This window comes from Rhinopithecus roxellana, chromosome 19, assembly GCF_007565055.1.
Source record: "Rhinopithecus roxellana isolate Shanxi Qingling chromosome 19, ASM756505v1, whole genome shotgun sequence".
Lineage (NCBI taxonomy): Eukaryota > Metazoa > Chordata > Mammalia > Primates > Cercopithecidae > Rhinopithecus > Rhinopithecus roxellana.
In genome coordinates, this window is record NC_044567.1 from 43304844 (window position 1) to 43326402 (window position 21559).

Below are 21559 nucleotides of genomic sequence, written 5' to 3' on the forward strand. Positions count from 1 at the left end.
AGGGGCATCCCTTCCTGCAAGGGATTCTCAGGTTGGTGCTGGGCCAAGGCTGCTGGCAGTTCAGGCATGAACAGAGTTGGGCTGGCCCAACCTCAGCACAGCTCCAGTTTCTGTTTAACAGGAGAGCACCTGTTTTTACCTGAGCGTGTCTCCTGGGCAGCGGTTTACATAGGAGCGGGCTCTAGAACCACCCATTCTGCCCCTCCCACCTCTTGTCACATCTACTCAGTCATACTTCCTCCATAGGTGTCACCCATGTTGTCTGCTTTGCCATTTCTACCTACCCCCAAAAAAGCCTCAGGACTCTGATCTCTCCCAAATTTGGGCAAGGAGAATCTAGGTGTTTCCCACTACCCCGAAGATCTAATCTCCACTGGCCAGAATCCAGGGCCTGCTCTAGCCTCTCTCTGTACCATCTGGCCTGGGAGCCTTTCTCCTTTGCCCTATTCTCCAGACAAACACTTGTCCCCAACCCCAGCAAAAGTAGCAACCTAGAGCTGAAGTAGGATGGCAGACATGCAGTTGGGGTCTATGTGGGGCAGCAGGGTCATGGGAACAATTAGGATCACAGAAACCAAAGACCAAAACCCTGTCTGAGGAAGTCCCAGGAGGGAGAGCCTTGCAACTCAGTAGCCCACCTGCCCCACCCGCAGGGGCAGGGAGACTGCTGCCGGAAGCAGGCCCAAAGTGCACAAGGGGATACCTATCCAGGTTATCAAGTACCTCCTGTCCATTATTTCTGGATCCTCACACAGTAATGCTGGGAGAGGGGAAGGGCAGGTATCATTAAGCCCATTTTTCAGAAGAGAAATAGTCAGGTGAACTGCCTTTTTTCAAATCCACATGGGGATTTAAGTGTCAGGGCCCGGCCCCAAACCAGTCAGCTCTGCTTCAAGGCCAGAGCTCTTTCTACCCCCAGGTCTGTTCCCACATGGCAGCAAAGAGGACACAGGAGAACTAATGGGAGAAGTGGGGGCCTTTATTAAGGTCTGGCAGATGTGGTGGAGGTGGAAGTGGAAACCCAGGCCTGAGCCTAGGAAAGGGCAGAAGAAAGGCAAAGGGTCCCTTGGAGCAGGAACCTATCCCTCTCTGCTTCTACCCAGCACCCCCTATCCCAGGTTCCTTTCTTCAACCTCCCCCTGCTTCTGGGAACACAGAGCACCAAGAACTGACAAGCCAGGACACTCCAGGGCCATAGCGTGGGGCAGAGTCCAGGCTTCTGTCTCCCCACAGTGGGAGATCTGGGGAGCTCAGTGAACCTCCTCACCCTCCTGCCAGTGTAAAGTTGGGAAGCGCCTTCTCTGCCCCCCAGAACAGAACAAACTCTTGTTCTCTGTGGTTGGGGAAAAGGTGTGGGGAGCTTGGACCTAGGAAGAAGCTGAGCTGAACTCCTCCAGGGCCCAGGTGAAACCCCCAGGGGAGTTTCTGAGACTCTACCTTTAGACTTGCCATTTCTCCACTTTTCCTTCCCAATGACTCTGGTGAGCAGCTCAGAGTCTGGGCTAGGGCAACTGGTAGGACAGTGGAGATCTGACCCAGAGACATCTGTGGGTTTCAGATGAAGGTTTCCCCAACACCAAATTCATCTATATGTACACAGGGCAGCACCCACCTGCGGCAGGTGGAACAGCCGCTGGGGGCTAGTAAGAGTAGCCACCCTTGGGGCCAAACGGCTGGGCGGGGCCAGCCAGCTCTGGGAGGTAGGCGGGGGTCTCGTCCAAGTGAGACAAAGGGACTGTGTCCTCCTCACTGACAGGCCGGTCAAACTCGGCCTTGAGAGCTGGACGCTGATTGTCCGGGAAGGCCAAAGAGAAGAGGGCCTCGGGCTCACACACAAACTTGTACACGTAACGCTCACCAGCCACCTATGGGGAGAGAGAAGGGCTGGTCAGCCTGGCTAGCCCCCCAGCCTTTGTATGGGGTAAGGTAGGGGAGTAGGGAATGCGGCCCTTCTACCAGTCCAGGCAGATGCTCGGGGCATTTCTCTCCTATGCTGGTTCTCCTGAGAATCTGACTCTCCCTTCACAGTTCTTATCCCTTTTTCATCTCAACTTCTCCATGCTTGGGCTTCTGAGTTGCACTTTTTTGGGAGAGGAGAACCTTGACAATTTCTTGTCCCTCTGACTGATTCATTATCTGATCCTACAAAGTTGCTGAGAACTGCTCCGCTGACCCTCTCCCCCATCAGCTTCTCATGGCCACTGCCCCCCACCACCTTGTCCCTAGACCCACAGCCCCCACCTTCTGCATGATGCCTTTCTCGTAATAGTATCGGAGCGAGCGGCTCAACTTGTCGTAATTCATGGCTGGCCGGTTCTTCTGGATGCCCCAGAGCCTGGCGACCTGGGGACAAAATAGTTTTGGGGTAGAGATGCTACCTCAGCAGAGGAAAAAATGGGGTAAGGTCAGAAAGAGCACTTGAGATTCTTGGTGCAAAGTGCTAAGCTAGCCCTGCAACAAAGCATCAGCCCACAAACTTAGGCTTGGCAAGAATTCCGGTTAGGTAAAGCAAGGATCATGGTGGAGGCACGTGCCACCATTTCCCAGGTTCTCCCACCTCCAGGCCCTAAACTTTGGAAAGGAAGGCTGGGGACATCCAAGAGGCCCACCTCCTCAGGCTCAATGAGCTTGAACTCCATTCCCCGGCCTGTCCAGGCAATGAAATGGGCATTTGTTGGGTCATCCAGCAGAGCCACCAGAAATTGCCACAGCTGTAGGGCACCCCGGCGCTGGTAGGGTGGCCCCTCTCGAAATGCATTGACCCCTTCCTGCTTGATGTCTCCTGGGGAACACGAAAATAGGAGGTGTGGGGTTTGTATCTTTTGGTCCCCCAAGCAACCGCCTCCCACCCCGGGGATTTCTTCAAGGGGTCTTCCCAGGTACTTTTCTATGGGTCCCACCCTCTTGCAACAATGAAATGTGATGTGACTCCTGCAGGGATGCAACATGATAAGACCTTGACCCTCCCATGAACAGTCACTTCTCTGACCTTCAAACTTCTCAGGGACAACGCAGACATCATCTGGGAATGGTCGCAGAGGTTTCTCATAGCCATAGCCTTGTAGAGGAAGTTGGGGGTTGCTCAGATCTAGGGGCTCACCGACGAGACCCCAGAGAGTCCAGAGGGACTCCTGGCCAGGGAGACCCTCCCCAATGGCAGTGCTCCCTCCCCCAACATGGAGGGCTTGGCAGGGGAAGGGGGGCTGCCTTACCCATGGCCCCGTCACCTGGAGAGGGCCCAGAGAAGCCCTCTGTGTGGAGGTACATTGATGCGCACCCGGTGACATCTGTGGGGGAAGAAAAAGGGTGATGTGAGAGGTGGCTTGGGGTGGAGCTAGAGAGCAGGAGAGGAGGAAGTCCTATCCACATACATGAAGTTCTTCCTTCCAGCCTGCTTCCTGTTCTTTGCCCAAGTTGCCTGCCAACCACAAAATCCCAGGGAAAGTTCACCTAGAGGGAGTGTGGCACTGGAACCCCTCCTCAACTTGAGGGCTGGGGCAGAGGCCATGGAAAGCAGCAGCGGGGGCCGGGCAAGCTGTTCGGCAGGGCCCAAGCTGCCAGGGAGCAGCTGTTTCCTGCGAGTTCAGGGGGAGGAGGGAGGGTGAGATGAACGTCCGGGGAAAGGGTTCGGTGTCCACGCCTAAGACTCCCTCAGAATGGACAAATGTCCGGTCAGCAGGTCAGGTTCCCAGCCCGGGGGGGGGTGGGGGGGAGGTGCAGGATGGGGTGTGTGTGTGTGTGTGTGTGTGTGTGTGTGTGTGTGTGTGTCTATGTGACAGAAACTGAGAGCATGTGCCTGCATGAGCCTGGCGAAGAGGCAGTGGGCACTGGGCCTTGTTTTTTCAGGTCTAACAGAGCACATTCCACTTTATTTCATTCCATTCCATAGGATAGGAACCTCCCCACTCCACATCAGGGAGGTGGCTGTGTCAAGCCACCCGTTCAAGTTCCAACCCCTTCCCGCCCTCCCCCTACTCCACTCCCACCTATGAATGAGAAGATGGTGAAACCTGACACCTCCGGGAGGAGGCGGGAGGGTGGGCTCATTCATGCCTCCATTTTGTGAATGGAATTCCTGACTCCATTCAGGAGTAGCTGGGGGGAGGGGCAGGAGTTCAAGGGCATGTAACACAATCCCCTCCGGTCTACAGCCTTTGAAGGTCAGCGGCAAAGAGTGCCTCCCTCTTCCTCTCCCCAGCTCACTGCCAAGCCTGGCTCAGGCTTATGCCCTGGATGTGAGGACAGGAGCACCATCCGGTTCTCAGTTGGACAGCCTGGGGGTTTGTGGTTCATCCCCCTGCCCCTGAACGGTTGTGGGCACCACAAAAAGGGAAATTCTAACGTTCTAGCTAGCTCTGGGCCTACTCTAATAAACTCAGATCTGGGGCTAGTAATGTAACAAAAGCCAGGAGGAAAGGAAAAAAGGCAAGGTTTTCTGGACCCTTCCTGGGACTGGCCCTCCTTCAGCCCTTGGGGCTTTGAACTATAGCTATTTATGAACATAGCTGAGTGCATCTCACTCCAGTCAACAGCCAAGTGGAACTAGAATTTAAAGAAGTTCCTACTTCTAGTGCCCAGCCTCTGGCCAGGGCAAACATCAACTGGGAGGCTCAAACAGGATGTGTAAACCACGTATTAACCTGTGCTCCTACCAGCCTGACCAACATGGTGAAACCCCATCTCTACTAAAAATACAAAAATTAGCTGGGCGTGGTGGTGGGTGCCTGTAACCCCAGCTACTCGGGAGGCTGAGGCATGAGAATCACTTGAATCCAGTGGCACTCCAGCCTGGGCGACAGAGCAGGACTCCGTCTCAAAACAAACAAAACAAAACAACACAACAAAAAAAACCCTGTGCTCCTATTGAGAACTAGCAAGAACCATGAGCCTGGCTAGTTTCAAATTCATGTTTCTCTTCATTCAAATCCCTTTGTATTTTTAAGCCTCTATGGAGATAGGGACCAGACACATCTTATTCATCTTTGTATTTCCCAATTCTGCACACTCATGTTCCTGTCACAGTAGTTTGGTCTTAATAGGTAATTAAAACCTCAAACACCTGTTAAATAGAAATAAATGCCTTAACTTTCCTATTAAGTCACAAGCTACCTGAGGGAAGGCTCTACATCCCCCTTTATTTTAGTTTTATTTTACTTTTTTATAAATAGACACGGGGTCTCACTTTGTTGCCCAGGCTGGCCTTGAACTAATTCCTGGGCTCAAGTGATCCTCCCACCATGGCCTCCTAAAGTACTGGAATTACAGATGACTCACCATGTCTCGGGGTGGGGGTGGGGGCCTTATCTTTTAAATCTGAATATAGGTTTGCTCATTGAAAAGTAACAATTTGTCCCGGTGAGGTGGCTCATGCCTATAATCACAGCACTTTGGGAGGCCGAGGCGGATGGATCTACACGAAGTCGGGAGTTCGAGACCATCCTGGCCAACGTGGCGAAACCCCATCTCTACTAAAGATACAAAAATTAGCTGGGCATGGTGGCTGGTGCCTGTAATCCCAGGTACTTGGGAGGCTGAGGCACGAGAATCGCTTGAACCCGGGAGGTGGAGGTTGCAGTGAGCAGAGATCGTGCCACTGCACTCTAGCCTGGGCCACAGAGCAGGACCCCGTCTAAAAAAAAAAAAAAGAAAAAAAGAAAAATAACAATTCTTTTGAAATTGTGAAGAAAAAAGTGGGTGGGTGGCCGGGCGCGGTGGCTCAAGCCTGTAATCCCAGCACTTTGGGAGGCCGAGACGGGCGGATCACGAGGTCAGGAGATCGAGACCATCCTGGCTAACACGGTGAAACCCCGTCTCTACTAAAAAGACAAAAAACTAGCCGGGCGAGGTGGCGGCGCCTGTAGTCCCAGCTACTCGGGAGGCTGAGGCAGGAGAATGGCGTGAACCCGGGAGGCGGAGCTTGCAGTGAGCTGAGATCTGGCCACTGCACTCCAGTCTGGGTGACAGAGCGAGACTCCGTCTCAAAAAAAAAAAAAAAAAAAAAAAAAAAGAAAAAAGTGGGTGGGTAGGTTGGATATATGAAATGGTAAACAGCAATATAAAAAACTCGGGAGACATTCTGGGCTTAACTGAATTCTTCACTTGATCACATGCCACCCTGCCCCACCCTAGTCTCTTACCTGAGTCGTAGGCGAAGTCCGTCTGTTCCTGTTTGATCACCACCCCCGCCCCTGGGTACCTGTGCCCGTTGACCCCACCCTGGTCCACAGCTGGCTGGCCCGCCTGTTCATACAGGGGGTCATGGTATTCTTGCTTAAAGCTCTGCTGGGGGTAGGGTGGGCAGGGCTCCGACAGCTGGTGTTGGTAGGGGGCTGGAAGGGGTTCCCGGCCCCCTCCCTGAGATGTGAAGGAGTGGCAAATGTCCAGGGGCTGCTGGAAGACGGAGCTGGATGTGGTTGGAGAAGAGAAGAGAACTTTAAATTAATCCCTCCTCGAGCCTGTTACTCCTAGGCTTTTAGAGTGGGCTCTGGAATTGGGGGTAGGGGGTTGGGGTGTCAGTGTCTCTCCCTCTCTATTCCACCGCCCCCCGCCTGCACCACCCCACAGCTCAAGTCTTTATGGAGTACGCTCAGGAATTAAAGAAAAAACACCTGGGCCCATGAGCAGTGCGTTTCCCTGTCTCCTTACCTACGTTCCCCGAGGTACCCATGGCCAGGGTGGGGTTGGGAGGTGCCAGAGGATCTCAGGAAATTCCGTTGCTCTGCCCGGGGAAAGGGCTGCAGGGGCGACTGTCCAAGGGCACCAGGGGCAGGGGACTTGATGGCGAGTTGTCTGGGGGGGTCATAGGCACTGGAGTTGAGAAGGAGACAGGGGTGAGGGGACAGAGAAGCTGGCAAGCATCTTTGAACCCTTCATTCCAAGGAAAGTGAGGTCACAGGGATTACGGGAGAAGGAAGGATAGAGGGGGCTGAGAAGGGAACGGCAGGAGCCACAGACTCAGCCCTAGCCAATTCTTTTGTTTTTTCAGAGACAGTCTCCCTCTGTTGCCCAGGCTGGTCTTGAACCCCTGGGATTCATACAGGGGGGATTCGTTGCTCAGAGCAATGGTTTAGGTGGGACAGTGGGCCTCTTGATGGAAAGAGAATCTGCTCTGGCCTCAGTATGTACTCCTGAGGCCCTCTGCTGCGTTTTCCGTCTATTTAGAGGAAATCCTTAGCTGTATTGCTTCCTTACAGGAGCTAGAAAATCCTTTCTGTTGGCCGGGCACGGTGGCTCACGCCTGTAATCCCAGCACTTTGGGAGGCCGAGGCGGGCGGATCACGAGGTCAGGAGATCGAGACCATCCTGGCTAACACGGTGAAACCCCGTCTCTACTAAAAAAAAAAATACAAAAAATTAGCCGGGCGTGGTGGTGTGCGCCTGTAGTCCCAGCTACTTGGAGGCTGAGGCAGGAGAATGGCGTGAACCTGGGAGGCGGAGCTTGCAGTGAGCCGAGATCTCACCACTGCACTCCAGCCTGGGCAACAAAGCGAGACTTCGTCTCAAAAAAAAAGAAAAAAGAAAATCCTTTCTGTTGTCTAACTTGCATCTCAGCTGCTAACCCTCTGCTGATGGGTGCCCCCTGCCTCCCTCCTCAGGAAACCTTCCCCTACCCTTCACCAGGTCCGGGCTGGGGCTCACCTGGAGTAAAGGCACTGCTCGCCATGGTGGTAGGGGAGTGGCGGCTTCCTGCTGCAGGACAGGACCGGGTCTGTGCGGGGACTCTGGGGCTCCTTCTTGATCCTGGTGGTGGGGCTGTGGAAAGCTACTGCGGGGATGGAGGGGGCAGAGCAAGGCCAGAGCCTGTCACACAAGCAGCAGGCAGGGCTTCTGATACCTTCTGCACTTTGAAGACCAGCTGGGTGACTGGTACAGCCTCCTTCCCTCTCTGGGTATCAATTTTCTGAGATCCGCAGTGAGACAAGAACATTTTGGCTATTTACATTATGTCTAGTTTATACATCAGACTAGTGTATATTTGATTATTAACCAAAGAAACCATCTAAAGTTCAACATTTAGGCTGGGCACGGTGGCTCACGCCTGTAATCCCAGCACTTTGGGAAGCAGGAGTCCAAGACCAGCCTGGCCAACATGGTGAAATCCCGTCTCTACTAAAAATACAAAAAAAAAAAAAAAAAAAAAAATTAGCCGGGCATGGTGGTGGATGCCTGTAGTCCTAGCTACTCCAGAGGCTGAGGCAAGAGAATTGCTTGAACCCAGGAGGCGGAGATTGCAGCAAGCCAAGATCATGTCACTGCACTGCAGCCTGGGTGACAGAGCGAGACTCTGTCTCAAAAACAAAAAACAAAAAAAAAAAACATTTAATGCAACCCCAGACCCCAGAAAACACTTTCAAGGAGTGAGCACCTCCACCCTAGGTCCTGTAGTTTTCCTGAGTGCCCTGGAAAATTCCAAGAGAGCGACATGTTTTCTTATTTGAGGATATCAAGAATCTTTCTTGGCCGGGTGCGGTGGCTCACGCCTGTAATCCCAGCACTTTGGGAGGCCAAGGCGGGTTGATCATCTGATGTCAGAAGTTCCCGACCAGCCTGACCAACATAGAAAAACTATGTTGGTTTTTCCCTCTACTAAAATACAAAAAAATTAGCCGAGCATGGTGGTGCATCCCTATAATCCCAGCTACTCGGGAGGCTGAGGCAGGAGAATTGCTTCAACCTAGGAGGCGGAGGTTGCAGTGAGCCGAGATCGCGCCATTGCACTCAGCCTAGGCAACAAGAGCGAAACTTCGTCTCAAAAAAAATTAATTAATTTTAAAAAATCTTTCTTTTTCTCGTTGAGGTTGGATATTGGCCCACTTGAATGTCAGCTGACTAACATTATACACATGCTCCTACTTATCCGTGAAGAACATTGGCCTTTCCTGTGGCCCCTGTGGGTTCCCAAACTCTGGCCACGCGGCTGAGCAGCAAAGAGTTGGTTCCAAGTCAGTGTGAGTGAGATTCAGTTTTACCTGCAGTCCACTCAAATGCCCTGTTCATAACCAACTATTCTCAGGTGTTTTTGATTATTTGTGCCCGTTCTGTTTCACAGGTGAAGACCGTTGACAGCAAAGTATCTGACATTAAAGCAGGGTTTCTTTGTTTTTTTATTTTTGTTTTTTTGAGATGGAGTCTCGCTCTGTCGCCCAGGCTGGAGTGCAGTGGCTCAATCTCGCCTCACTGCAACCTCCGCCTCCCAGGTTCAAGCGATTCTTGTGCCTCAGCCTCCTGAGTAGCTGGGATTACAGGTACACGCCACGATGCCCGGCTAACTTTTGTATTTTAGTAAAGACGGAATTTCATCATGTTGGCCAGGTTGGTCTCAAACTCCTGACCTCATGTGATCCACCTGCCTCAGCCTCCCAAAGTGCTGGGATTATAGGTGTGAGCCACCCACACCCAGCCTAAAGCAGGGTTTCTCAACAGTGGCACTACTGACATGTGGGCCAGATAGTGTTTTATTAATATATTGTAAGGAGCTGTCCTGAGCATCATAGGATGCTTTTAGCAGCATCCCTGACCTCTCTATCCACTAGACACCAGTAGCACCCCACCCTCAATCGTGACAACCAAAAATGTCTACAGATATTACTAAATGTCTCTTGGGGGGCAAAATTGTCCCCAGTTTATGAAAGTGACTTAGAACACTAGAACTGGGGCCGGGCATGGTGGCTCATGCCTGTAATCCCAGCAGTTTGGGAGGCCGAGGTGGGCGGATGACAAGGTCAGGAGTTCGAGACCAGCCTGGCCAACATGGTGAAACCCTATCTCTTCTAAAAATACAAAAATTAGCTGGGTGTGGTGGTGGGCACCTATAATCCCAGCTACTCCAGAGGCTGAGGCAGGAGAATCACTTAAACCTGGGAGGCAGAGGTTGCAGTGAGCCGAGATCATGCCACTACACTCCAGCCTGGGTGACAGAGCAAGACTGTCTCGGGGAAAAAAAAAAAAACACTAGAACTGGACTCTGCTGAACTGGCCCAGGCCCCTCACTTCAGATATAAAGCAATGGAGAACCAGAGGGATAGTGTCTGCTCTGAGGTCACACAGCAAGAACACGGCAAGCCCCAGATTTCAACCAAGGTTTTCATTCTAGTTATTACCTTGGTCTTTAAGATCAAATCCCAGAATGGGGAGCCCTGACCTTCACCCCCACTGTTTTTTAGGAGAGAACAAGCTGATCTCCTGTGATTCTCTATCCTATGACTCACTTCCTGCCATACTCCACTCCATATACCCTCTCCCCAGGGACCTCTACTCACGGTTTTCTGAATGGAAATCAGGAACAAACTGCTCATCACTGTCTGGTACCTGAGCTGCAGAGAGAGGTGAGAGGTGAGTTTGGGGCGGGGCCCAAGTTGTCCCCTGGGAGGCTCCATTATTGCAGCCCTGCAGATTAGCAACAGCCAAGAAAGGACCAACAGCCTTTAGACCAGGGGTGTCCACATTATAAGAATAGTCTTGGGCCACACATAAAATACACAAATACACTAACAATAGCTGATGAACTTAAAAAAAAAAAAATCACAAATCTCAAACAAATCTCATAATGTTTTAAGAAATTTTATGGCCGGGCGCGGTGGCTCAAGCCTGTAATCCCAGCACTTTGGGAGGCCGAGACGGGCGGATCACAAGGTCAGGAGATCGAGACCATCCTGGCTAACCCGGTGAAACCCCGTCTCTACTAAAAAATACAAAAAACTAGCCGGGCGACATTTGCGGGCGCCTCCAGCTACTCGGGAGGCTGAGGCAGGAGAATGGCATAAACCCGGGAGACGGAGCTTGCAGTGAGCTGAGATCCGGCCACTGCACTCCACCCTGAGCGACAGAGCGAGACTCCGTCTCAAAAAAAAAAAAAAAAGAAATTTTATGAGGAATTTGTGTTGGGCCTGGGCCACATTCAAAGCCACCCTGGGCTGCAAGTGGCCCGCAGGCCCACGGGTTGGACAAACTTGCTTGAGACTAAAGGCTGCTCCACCCTAGGTCCTAGTGCCCTCCAGCTCTGGGCTCCACTAAGACCCAGAAGTGAAGACTTCCCAGAACCTGTCTGAGCAGATTCCAGTCTTTCTTTTTCTAGATGCTTTGTCTTTATTTCCTCCATTTTTCTGAAGTGAAACAGCCTCGCCCCTCAGAGTTTACAAAACTCCCTTAAAGCTCAACGGCAGGCATATCTAGGATGGGCAGACATTACAAGCAGTGGGATCCTATGGATTTAAAAGCACATAGGAGGCAGCGGGGCGTGGTGGCTCATGCCTGTAATCCCAGCACTTTGGGAGGTCGAGACAGGTGGATCACCTGAGGTTAGGAGTTCGAGACCAGCCTGGCCAAAATGGCGAAACCCCTCTTTACTAAAAAGACAAAAATTAGCTGGGCGTGGTGGCGGGTGCCTATTAATCCCAGCTATTCAGGTAGCTGAGACAGAAGAATCGCTTGAACCTGGGAGGCAGAGGTTGCAGTGAGCTGAGATTGCGCCACTGCAGCTGGGCAACAAAAGTGAAACTCCATCTCAAAAGAAAAATAAAATTAAATAATAAATAAAATCACATGGGGGGTGGCTGGGTGCAGTGGCTCATGCCTGTAATCCCAGCACTTTGGGAGGCTGAGGCAGGAGGATCACTTGAGGTCAGGAGTTTGAGACCAGCCTGGCCAACAAGGTGAAACTCCAGTCTCTACTAAAAAAATAGAAAAATTAGCCAGGCGTGGTGGTGGGCGCCTGTAATCTCAGCTACTCGGAAGGCTGAGGCAGGAGAATTGCTTGAACCCAGGAGGCGGAGGTTGCAGTGAGCTGAGATCATGACACTGCACTCCAGCCTGGGCGACAAAGTGAGACTCTGTCCAAAAAAATGAAAAATAAAGGCCGGGCGTGGTGGCTCATGCCTGTAATCCCAGCACTTTGGGAGGCCGAGGTGGGCGGATCACAAGGTCAGGAGTTTGAGACCAGCCTGACCAGCATGGTGAAATCCCGTCTCTACTAAAAATACAAAAATTAGGCCAGGCGCGGTGGCTCACGCCTGTAATCCCAGCACTCTGGGAGGCCAAGATGGGCAGATCACGGGTTCAGGAGATGGAGACCATCCTGGCTAACACGGTAAAACCCCGTCTCTACTAAAAATACCAAAAAAATTAGCTAGGCATTGTGGCGGGCCCCTGTAGTCCCAGCTACTCCTGAGGCAGCAGTATGCCTGAGGCAGGAGAATGGCGTGAACTCGGGAGGTGGAGCTTGCAGTGAGCTAAGATCGTGCCGCTGCACCCCAGCCTGGGTGACAGTGCAAGACTCCATCTCAAAAAAAAAAAAAAAAAAATTAGCTGGACGTGGTGGCACGCCTGTAATCCCAGCTACTCCGGAGGCTAAGGCAGGAGAATAACTTGAACCTGGGCGGTGGAGGTTGCAGTGAGCTGAGATCGCACCACTGCACTCCAGCCTGGCGACAGAGCAAGACTCCATCTCAAAAATAAATAAATAAAATAAAAAAGAAGGATGACAGTGGGAGAGCAGGAGGCTGCTGACTAGGACTGTTGCAGAAAGCAAAGGACACTGGCTGAATACATAGGTGCCTCATCCCTTTAATGTGCAACTAAGGAGGGGAGGGATTCCCAAGGTTGGAGATCTGAAGAGCTGTCCCAGGATGCCAGGATGGGTGGAGCTGGGTTTGGGAATAGGCAGGAAAACTGAAATACAGCAGCAGCTCATCCATGGCTTCTAACCTGAACATCAAACTCTGATTTCTAGTTCCTATTCTGGCCTCCCCAGAGGGGGCCTTCTCAGGTGGTTATACAGCTAAGTATCTCCCTTGATCCCAGAGTCTTTTCCCACTTTTGCCCCTCTCTCAAAAATAAATGGATCACAGCAGGAAGTGTAGACACCAGGAAGAACTTCCTGATACTATTCCAGGAAGACAGTGGTTCTCAGGTGATGCAGTGGAACCTGTAGCCCAAGGAGGCTAGACTCTCCTTCCCTGGAGACTGCTCTCAGATTGGACAATGGGGAAACGGATTGATAAAATGCCCGGAGAGGTCAAAATGGCTGGTGAGAGGTATGAGATGGCTAGAGAAAACCTCCACACCCTTGGCCTATACAAATACACATCCCATCTCTTTTGCTTCTCTCTAGGCTTCGGCTCCATCATTTCTTATTCGGATTTCACCCACAGCCTCTTACCAGGATACCCTACTTTCACTCTTAACCTCTGTAGTCCCTTGCTCTCCACCTAGCTGTCACAGTGATCTTTTTACAACAGAAATCAAATCATTTCTCTCTGTTATTTAAAGCATGAAATCCAAACGCTTGCCCTTGGCCTCCAAGACTCTGCATGACTTGGCCTTGCCTACCTCTCTGACCTGCCTCTCCTTGCCTGTGAGTCTGCGGCACTCTGGTCTCCTTTCTAGCCCTCAAACCTGCTGAGCATGTTTCTTCTTCACCAGATGCTTTCCTGCCTTTTTCTTTTTTTCCTGGCCATCAGAGTCTCAGCTCACTTTGACATCTCTGGAGAGGCCTTCTCTGACCACCCCTAAACCAAAGTGGTTCCTCCTGGCTCTCTATTGCATCTCTGTTTTGTTTTCTCCCTAGCACATATTTCCACCTGAACATATTATGTTTACCTGTTTATTATCTATCTATCTCCTCCACCAGGAAGTTAAGCTCTGTGAGGCCAAGAGCTTTATCTTTCTTGTCATCTGATGCCCCAGCACCCAGCACAGGGTCACAGTAGACAGAGTGTTAGAGTAGACGCTCAGTGCATTATTTCTTGACTACATGAATAAACATGCAATAATCGTTTGCCCTCAGGCTGGCAGGAGTCAGCACTGTGGGCCTGGGGGCATGCACTGAAGAGATCCTGACCATCCTAGCCCTTCCCTGCAGGCTTCCCCTCTCCACACACAAGGCAACACTAGAGGCAGGTCCTCTTCAGGAAAGCACATCTCACAGGGGATACTTTAGGTTGTGATATGTTGCTTGGCAAGAATACTCTTCAACAATTTGCTTTAAATATCAGAGCTGCCAAGTGTTTATAAACATAGGCTTATATTAATAGATAGTTGATTTCTTGACAGAAGCATTATGGAGAGGGAGTTTAAGAATCAGGAGCCACCAGCAGCTAAACGAGAACTTAAGAGGAGTCAACATAATAATACTTTGGTCTGAAGTGACCAAAGATATCAATGAGACATGAAATCCGATGGCAAGAACAAACAGAAACACACAGCCAGCACACATCTTTTCAGGAACACAAACACGGCAAAAAGACAACCATTCCCAAACTGGCCTGATTCAAGAGTCATCAGGGCATTGTTAGAAACACGATTACAGGCCGGGCGCGGTGGCTCAAGCCTGTAATCCTAGCACTTTGGGAGGCCGAGACGGGCGGATCACGAGGTCAGGAGATCGAGACCATCCTGGCTAATACGGTGAAACCCCGTCTCTACTAAAAAAATACAAAAAAGACTAGCTGGGCGACGAGGCGGGCGCCTGTAATCCCAGCTACTCGGGAGGCTGAGACAGGAGAATGGCGTGAACCCGGGAGGCGGAGTTTGCGATGAGCTGAGAGCCGGCCACTGCACTCCAGCCTGGGCGGCAGAGCAAGACTCCGTCTCAAAAAAAAAAAAAAAAAAAAAACACGATTACAGCCGGGTGTGGTGGCTCACACCTGTAATCCCAACCCTTTGGGAGGCTGAGGCGGGCAGATGATCTGAGGTCTGGAGTTCTACATCAGCCTGGCCAACATGGCGAAACCCCGTCTCTACTAAAAATATAAAAATTAGACCAGCAAGGTAGCAGGTGCCTGTAATCCCAGCTACTCGGGAGGCTGAGACAGGAGAATCGCTTGAACCCGGGAGGTGGAGGTTACAGTGAGCTGAGATCGCACCAATGCACTCCAGCCTGGGCAACAGAGTGAGACCCTATCTCAATAATAATAATAAAAACACGATTCCCAGTCTCCTCCCCTGGAGATTCCCATTCCATAGGACTGAGGTGGGGCCCAGGCATCTGCATTTTAAAATATATTATAAGGAAGTCTCCTCTGTCACTCAGGCTTGAGTGCAGTGGCACAATCGGAGCTCACTGCAGCCTCAAACTCCTGGGCTCAGGTAATCCTCCCACTTCAGTCACCACAACCTTAAAAATAGGCACATTTGGGCCAGGCACGGTGGCTCACGCCACAGTACTTTGGGAGGCCGAGACGGGCGCATCACGAGGTCAGGAGATCAAGACCATCCTGGCTAACACGGTGAAACCCCGTCTCTACTAAAAACACAAAAAATTAGCCTGGTACGGTGGCGGGCGCCTGTAGTCCCAGCTACACAGGAGGCTGAGGCAGGAGAATGGTGTGAACCCGGGAGGCGGAGCTTGCAGTGAGCTGAGATTGCGCCACTGCACTCCAGCCTGGGTGACAGAGCGAGACTCTGTCTCAAAAAAAAAAAAAAAAAAAAAGGCACATTTGGATAGAGGGTAAGAGGCTAAATCTGTCCACCTGCCCAGGGATGCAAAGCCAGGCTTGTCTCTGCTGTGCACTCTGGTCCATTCTGAGGCAACATCCTCCAAGGTGGCAGGAAGCAGGGGTGATGGGAGCAAAGTGACCAACATTTCCCTCCCTCCTACTAGACAAGAAGAGTCCCAAGGGAAAGGGTGGTGCAGAACTCAGGGGTGGTTGACGCACTCCAGCCCCACCGCTGGGGCCTCATTAACTGCTACTTTCCATTGAGGTAATGGGCTGGGGGTATCTCCTGCTGGCGTCAATGGTACTGGAGAGCAGAGAGCCCTCAGCATCATCTTGCCTTTCTTCTTGCCTCGGGCCTGACAGTTTAACCAGGGACCCCTCCGGCCCAGCAGTCCAGGAGGAGGCTTCCTCCAGCCCACAGACCACACCCCAAAAGAGGTGGTGCCATCCTCTTCCCAGAGCCAGGAGAAATCTGTCCTAGCTCAGCCCCTCCCCCAAACACTGGCCTTCTCCCAAAGGGGTAGGCCAGGGCCCTCAGTCATCCAGAGACTGTCAACAGGATAGAAATAGGAACACTGAGCCTCGCGTTCCTGGAGAGCAGGAGAATTTTTAATTACCATGTTTGGTCTTGAGTGTACACCACTCTATTTATTTGTTAACTTGGCTGAGTCTTGGCTGCCAAGCCAGTGTGCCAGGGTCTGTCCCCAGATCCATCCTGGTACTAAGATGGAGTTTATCTGTCTGGGGATGAGGCAGGTGATTAAGGAGGGGGTGGGAAAAGTGCCAAGACAGCATAATGCTCAGAGAGAGAGAAAGAATTTTAGGGACTCTCCTTTCAAAATGGGGGTCAGTAAAAAAAGAGGAGGGGGTTGGGGGCCTCCCAAGCTGGATTCTGGAAGAATTGAGAGGTTAAAACAGAGACACACTGAAGCCCACCATAGGTTAGCCACCCACACTATATATACTCTGTCACCCTCTTCCCAGGATCCAGTCATAGGGTGAAGGGGGTAGAGGCATTCTTCAGAGCTTCTGCTCCATTGTGTCACCGCTGTCCCTTACCCTGCCCCCACCCTGGCAGCCTCTGTACTGGAAGAAACCAGTTCTCTAGTTGTGGAGGGGACATATTTGTCCCCAGGAGTCTTCTGGAAAGGGAAGAGACAGAAAGATGGAGAAGGAGGCATTGTAGCTGGGAAAGATTAGGGAGGGGATTAACCTCATCCCTCCCCACAGACATGCCGAAGCACCAGTGTACATGCACTTGAACACATATTCAGGGACGCACACACCCTAATTCCCTTTACTTCACTCTTGCGGCAGCACAACAGCACAGGGTGAAATGTGCCCTCCATGCACGCCCTCCACACATGGGGTCTTTTTTTGGACCTACAAATATGATTGGGAAAGCCAAAGGGCAAAGGGACTGGAGCCCTTAGAGGAGGGTTGGGGAGCAGTGATTCCTGTGAAAAGGGCAGCGCAGATCGATCCCTTCCAGAATCTGATAAAAGCTATGGGTCATTTTCTTCCTAAACAAATCCATACACCTTTATGTATGGTGCACTTCCAGCAATTTTACACACAGTATCAGAGGGATCATGATCCCAGCAACCTGTCCACAGAGCTTCTGGGAATCCACAGACCCCAGCCTCACACAAAGGAGTCATGGCCTAGAGTCAATGGCCCTTACTACCAAATAGACAACAAAGTCTTTATCCCCAAAGGTTCAGGGCTCCTGACAAGCCTGGAAAGGAACCTTCAACAAGAAACCAGCACATCTTTTACCATAGCCAGACACATTTTGGGTTCAGCCTGCCTGAGCCTGGGTCTCCTTGTAGCAGCCTGATTCTTTCCCCAACATCTCAACAGATTCCAGGCACCCCCAAATCAGACACGCCCTCCTAGCCTCACATCATTCCCTGCTATCTACAAAAACCCAACCCCAAGGGTATGTGAACTGCCTCCATAAAGCCGCACTCACACTCACCCTTCAACGCACGGACACAGGACACTGAACCTGCAACCACATCGGAATCTCCCTATACCTGCCTGACTCCAACCTGTGCCTCCTCCAAATGCTAAGTCTTCACAGCCCCACCCACACTAGCTGCTTCTCTCCACACTGGGGGTTTGGAAAAAACCAAACTGAGAGAGGGAGGTTGGGCTCTGGTCCCCATTGCTCCTAATGCGTCCCACCACTGGCAAGTTTCCAAAGAAGCTAGTCCCTCCCTGCCACCCCAAAGCTCCCCATGGGTTGCCGGGGTCACTGACCTGGTGGGAAGAGACAGGAGAGGAGACTGGGGTGGTGCTGGGATGGTGCAGGGGGACAGGGCCCCGGCAGCTGCATCTGTCTCCGCAGAGAAAGTGAGAAGGAGCAATCGGCCTCAGCATCCCCCCCTCAGGCCTGGCCATCCATCGCCAGCTGGGAACCTGAGCTGCTCCCTCAGAAGGAAGGAGAGGGAACCAAGGAGATCCCAGCGCGCCCCCCCACCTCCGCCTTGCAATCCCCACCCCCACCTCCCCACCCACTGAATTTAAATGTACAGGGCAGCAGCATATAACTGACACACACACGCACACACACACTCTGTCTCTCTCGCACACACACACACTTGCTGTCACACTGACACTGACACAGGCATGCCTACCCTCTCCAGACCCCTGGCCAAGGGGTGGGACTTCCAAAATAGAGAGATGAGAGCATTTTCCTCCCCCTCCCATCTCAAACCCAGGCACAGATGGACCAGCTGCTGCCAAAATGCCAACCTCAGCCCACCCCTAGCTCACAGCCCCGGGAGCTGCCCACTGTGGGGACTCTCAGCTGACAGGCAAGGAATGAAGCCCGGTGAGCCAGAGGGAAATCAGGCGCTGGGAAAGGAAGTCTTTAAGAGCCCATGGAAACTGACACCTCTGTGTTCTTCAGCCCAGCTCTGGAACCTCAGGAGGAGGATGGGGAGACGGGGCAAAGCTCTGTCTGTAAATTGGAGCTGGGCATACAGGACTTGCAGGGTCGGGGAAGATGCACACAATACCCTCAGAACCCCCAGATCCCTCTAGCACTCACACAGCCATTCAGCCATTAATTCCACAAAATGTCTTGACTGCTTGCTCTATGCTAAATAGTCATTCCGTCAACATATATATTTTTAAAATATCATAGTGGGCAAGACAGACCTAGTCTCACTCCAAGGATCTAGTCAGGGGTCATTTTCTTTTTACTCCAAGCTTCTATGGAGAGTTCCAGGGCAGTTGGATTTGAGCTTTAAAAAAATTATATACCCAGGGTGGAGGGATGAGGAGATCCTAAGGAAAAGACCTTAAAAGGACCTCAAAAAAGAAGTTCCTAGTGTTTTGGCTTCTTCATTTTCATAGCGTTAAAATAAACCCTAAGGGGGGGGTAGTTAACCCTTCCCTCTCAGAGACAGTCTAAACCACCATTTTCCCTCCCACCTGCAGCCCCACCAGCGACATCCTCAGGCCCCACAAAAACGCACGAAGAATCCAACCAGGAAACCTCCCGAACACACCAACTCCCCATCAGGCCCAGCCACGGTCCCCACCCCGGCCAGCACACAGGAAGGGGGGAATTTGCCTGGGGGCGGAGGTATTCAAGCGGGATGGAAGAGGGAGGAACACTTGCTATTAGAATTACAATCAAGGCTATTTGGGGAGGGAGCCCTGGGCTCTCCGTGCCAAAGGACTGCCGAAAAGAATTATTTAAACTTTTGTTGTTTTTTTGGCTTGGACAGTAAATTGTTTGGTGCTGGGTGTTGGGAAGAAGAGAAACCCAGGGGATAAGAATCAATGCTTGGGCAACTCCAGAGGATAGGTGACAAATTAATTGCTGCCCCCCGCCCCCACCAACAACACCCCAACACGCACCTTGCCCTGGCGGCTTCTGCAAAACAAACTTTGCAAATGAAAATTTCAACCAGGAAAATGGGCCTGAGGCCAAGTTCCATTCAAATAAGCAAATACCCCACACAATGGTCTGATTCATCCTCAAGCCTAGTTACACAAGCCTGGCTCAGGGTAGAGAAAATAAATATCAATATAAGTGTCCACGCTGGGTGCTGGGGTGAGTAGAGTGGCAAGGGACCTGGGGAAAGGGCCTTGGAGAACTCCTTGAGGCAGGGAAGGGAGAGGAGAAGTGTAGGGCTAGGGTGGATTACCAGGGGCTACGGAGTGTTCCCCTGTCAAGCTTCCCAAAATAGGAAAGGTCACAAAACTACTCACCTTCAGCGAGCCACGTCTCCTGGAAGTGACTTAGATCCTGGAAGAGATCTGAGGGGTAAATAGTGGGATTGGAGGTGAGGTGGAGGGGACGGTAAGAGAGAAGGGGCCCTAGTAAGCCCCGGTGACACCCCTGCCTTGGGAGTAGGGACCAAGAATGACCAGAATCCCTTGGAGGGCGAGCTTTTTGGGGAAACAGGCGGGGGTTCCAGGATCGGCCGTGTGTGTGTGTGTGTGTGTGTGTGTGTGTGTGTGTGTGGCGGAGGAGGGTCGCGGTTTGTCTCTCTTGCTCTTTACCTTCAGAGTCGAGGGGCGGCAGGGAGCCCGGGTCCATGAGCTTCCCCTGCGGGACCATCAGCGCTTCGCGCAAGCTCCCATTTCCGGGCGATTTCTGCGAGAAGCGGGGAGAATACCCCCGAGTCACCCTGAGGCGCTTAGTCTGGGGGACGAGGTTGGGGTCCTCGGGTGACTCAGGGGCGGGGCAGCCCAGGACTCCGCTGGGACCGCAGGGAGGGGGACTGTGGTGAGAGTAGGGGCTGGGTGCGGGGCGGGGCGGGATTGGAGGCCGGCGCCGCGCTCACGCTGCTGAAGGTGTAGGGCACTTGCTGGTCCAAGTATCCGGCTTTCATCCTCCGCTCCATCCGGCCGCTCCCTCCGGCCGCACGGCCGGGGCCCCAAGCGGGGGCCGAGACCTGGGGGGAGGGGTCTGCGTTCGCACACCGTCCAGGGAGGGCTGCGATGGGGGCGGGGAGGGGTGGCGGCAGGGGGCAGTCCCAAGGCTCTGGGTCCGACGGCGAAACTTCTCCGACTCACTGGGCGATGGCGAGGTTTCCGCCTGCCAGGCCGAGCGCCACCACCACTCCCCTCCCGCCAAAGGCTAAAAGAGGTCCCACCTGCTCCCAGGAGCCGGGCTCGCGGTTTCTGCTTTCTGCAGCCCTGCGCTACCCGGGCTCGGTTACATAAGACGTGTGTGTGTGTGTGTTTGTGTGTGTGTGTGTGCGCGCGCGCGGAGAAGCAAGCGAGGCGCACACCATCGCATGCCCACAACTCCCGCGCCCCCTCCAACCCCGAATCCCAGAGCCTCCCACCCCCGCCCTGGAATCTGCGGAGGCGGATGGTGAGAGTGAGTGTGGTGTGCGTTGGAGGCGAGGTGGGGAATCACAGACACTCTCCCTCCCTTTCCCTCCTGCAGCCTCACCTGAGGCCGGGGCTTCTGGGCTGGAGCCGCGGGGGGTCCCGAGCATGCCCTGGGGCCCGCACCGAGGGCCGCAGGGCTAGGCCGGAGCAAGGCGGCCCCGGCCCCGGGTCCCCAGCGCACCGACTTGTTTTTCGGGCGCCGAAGACAGTTGTGAGCCCGGGGGAGCAGCTGATTGGTGCATTTCCTTCGCTCGGCCTCGTCTCTTCCCCCCCACCCCACTGCCCCCCGGTTCCCTTTGTTTCATTGACTTTTGTGAATGGAACCCCAGGGCTGGGCACGCCCGCCAATCCGGAGAGTCGTCCGGCCTGGCCGGGGGGCGGAGTTTCCCAGCCGCGGGGGCCAATCAGAATGTAGGGGTTGGCTCCCGGCTTCATTCACTGCTCGGGCTCCCATTCATAAAAAAATAAAACTCGCGGCCGGAGTTCATTCATAAAGAACCGAGAGAAAAAAAGAAGCCGAGGACCCCGCGGCTTCTCCCCCGTCTCCGCCACGGTCTTGGGTCTGATGCGCCGCGAGCTCCTCCGGCTGGCGTCTGCACATGTCTCTGCATCTGCGTGTACGTGGGAGTATGAACATGTCTGTGTGCGCCCAGGAGGGAGGCGACCAGGCTTGTGTGCCCAGAGGAACAATAATAACTAGCATTTATGAAGCTCTCCACTTCCACGTGCTCATTTCGTTCCCATAACCCGGCGGAATGGAT

General features: G+C 52.8%; 1 protein-coding gene across 5 annotated transcripts; it reads right to left on the reverse strand.

Moving 5' to 3' along the window:
- Nucleotides 1-958: 958 nt before the first annotated feature.
- ETV4 (ETS variant transcription factor 4) lies at nt 959-21095 on the reverse strand. 5 transcript variants are annotated; one of them, XM_010376236.2, is made up of 13 exons: nt 20860-21095; nt 20243-20353; nt 19959-20052; nt 19665-19712; nt 10260-10313; nt 7639-7765; nt 6646-6807; nt 6138-6403; nt 3213-3287; nt 2990-3058; nt 2610-2782; nt 2242-2343; nt 962-1865 (listed from the first exon to the last, which is right to left on the reverse strand). In XM_010376236.2, exons 2-13 carry the CDS (start codon nt 20300-20302, stop codon nt 1641-1643), a joined length of 1455 nt encoding a protein of 484 aa, XP_010374538.1. In that variant the 5' UTR covers nt 20303-20353; nt 20860-21095; the 3' UTR covers nt 962-1640. The 5 variants fall into 5 exon arrangements, with proteins under 5 accessions (XP_030778935.1, XP_010374538.1, XP_030778934.1 ...); XM_030923074.1 differs by lacking the exon at nt 20860-21095 and adding an exon at nt 20475-20587; XM_030923075.1 differs by lacking the exon at nt 2990-3058 and having other exon boundaries at nt 959-1865.
- Nucleotides 21096-21559: the final 464 nt, after the last annotated feature.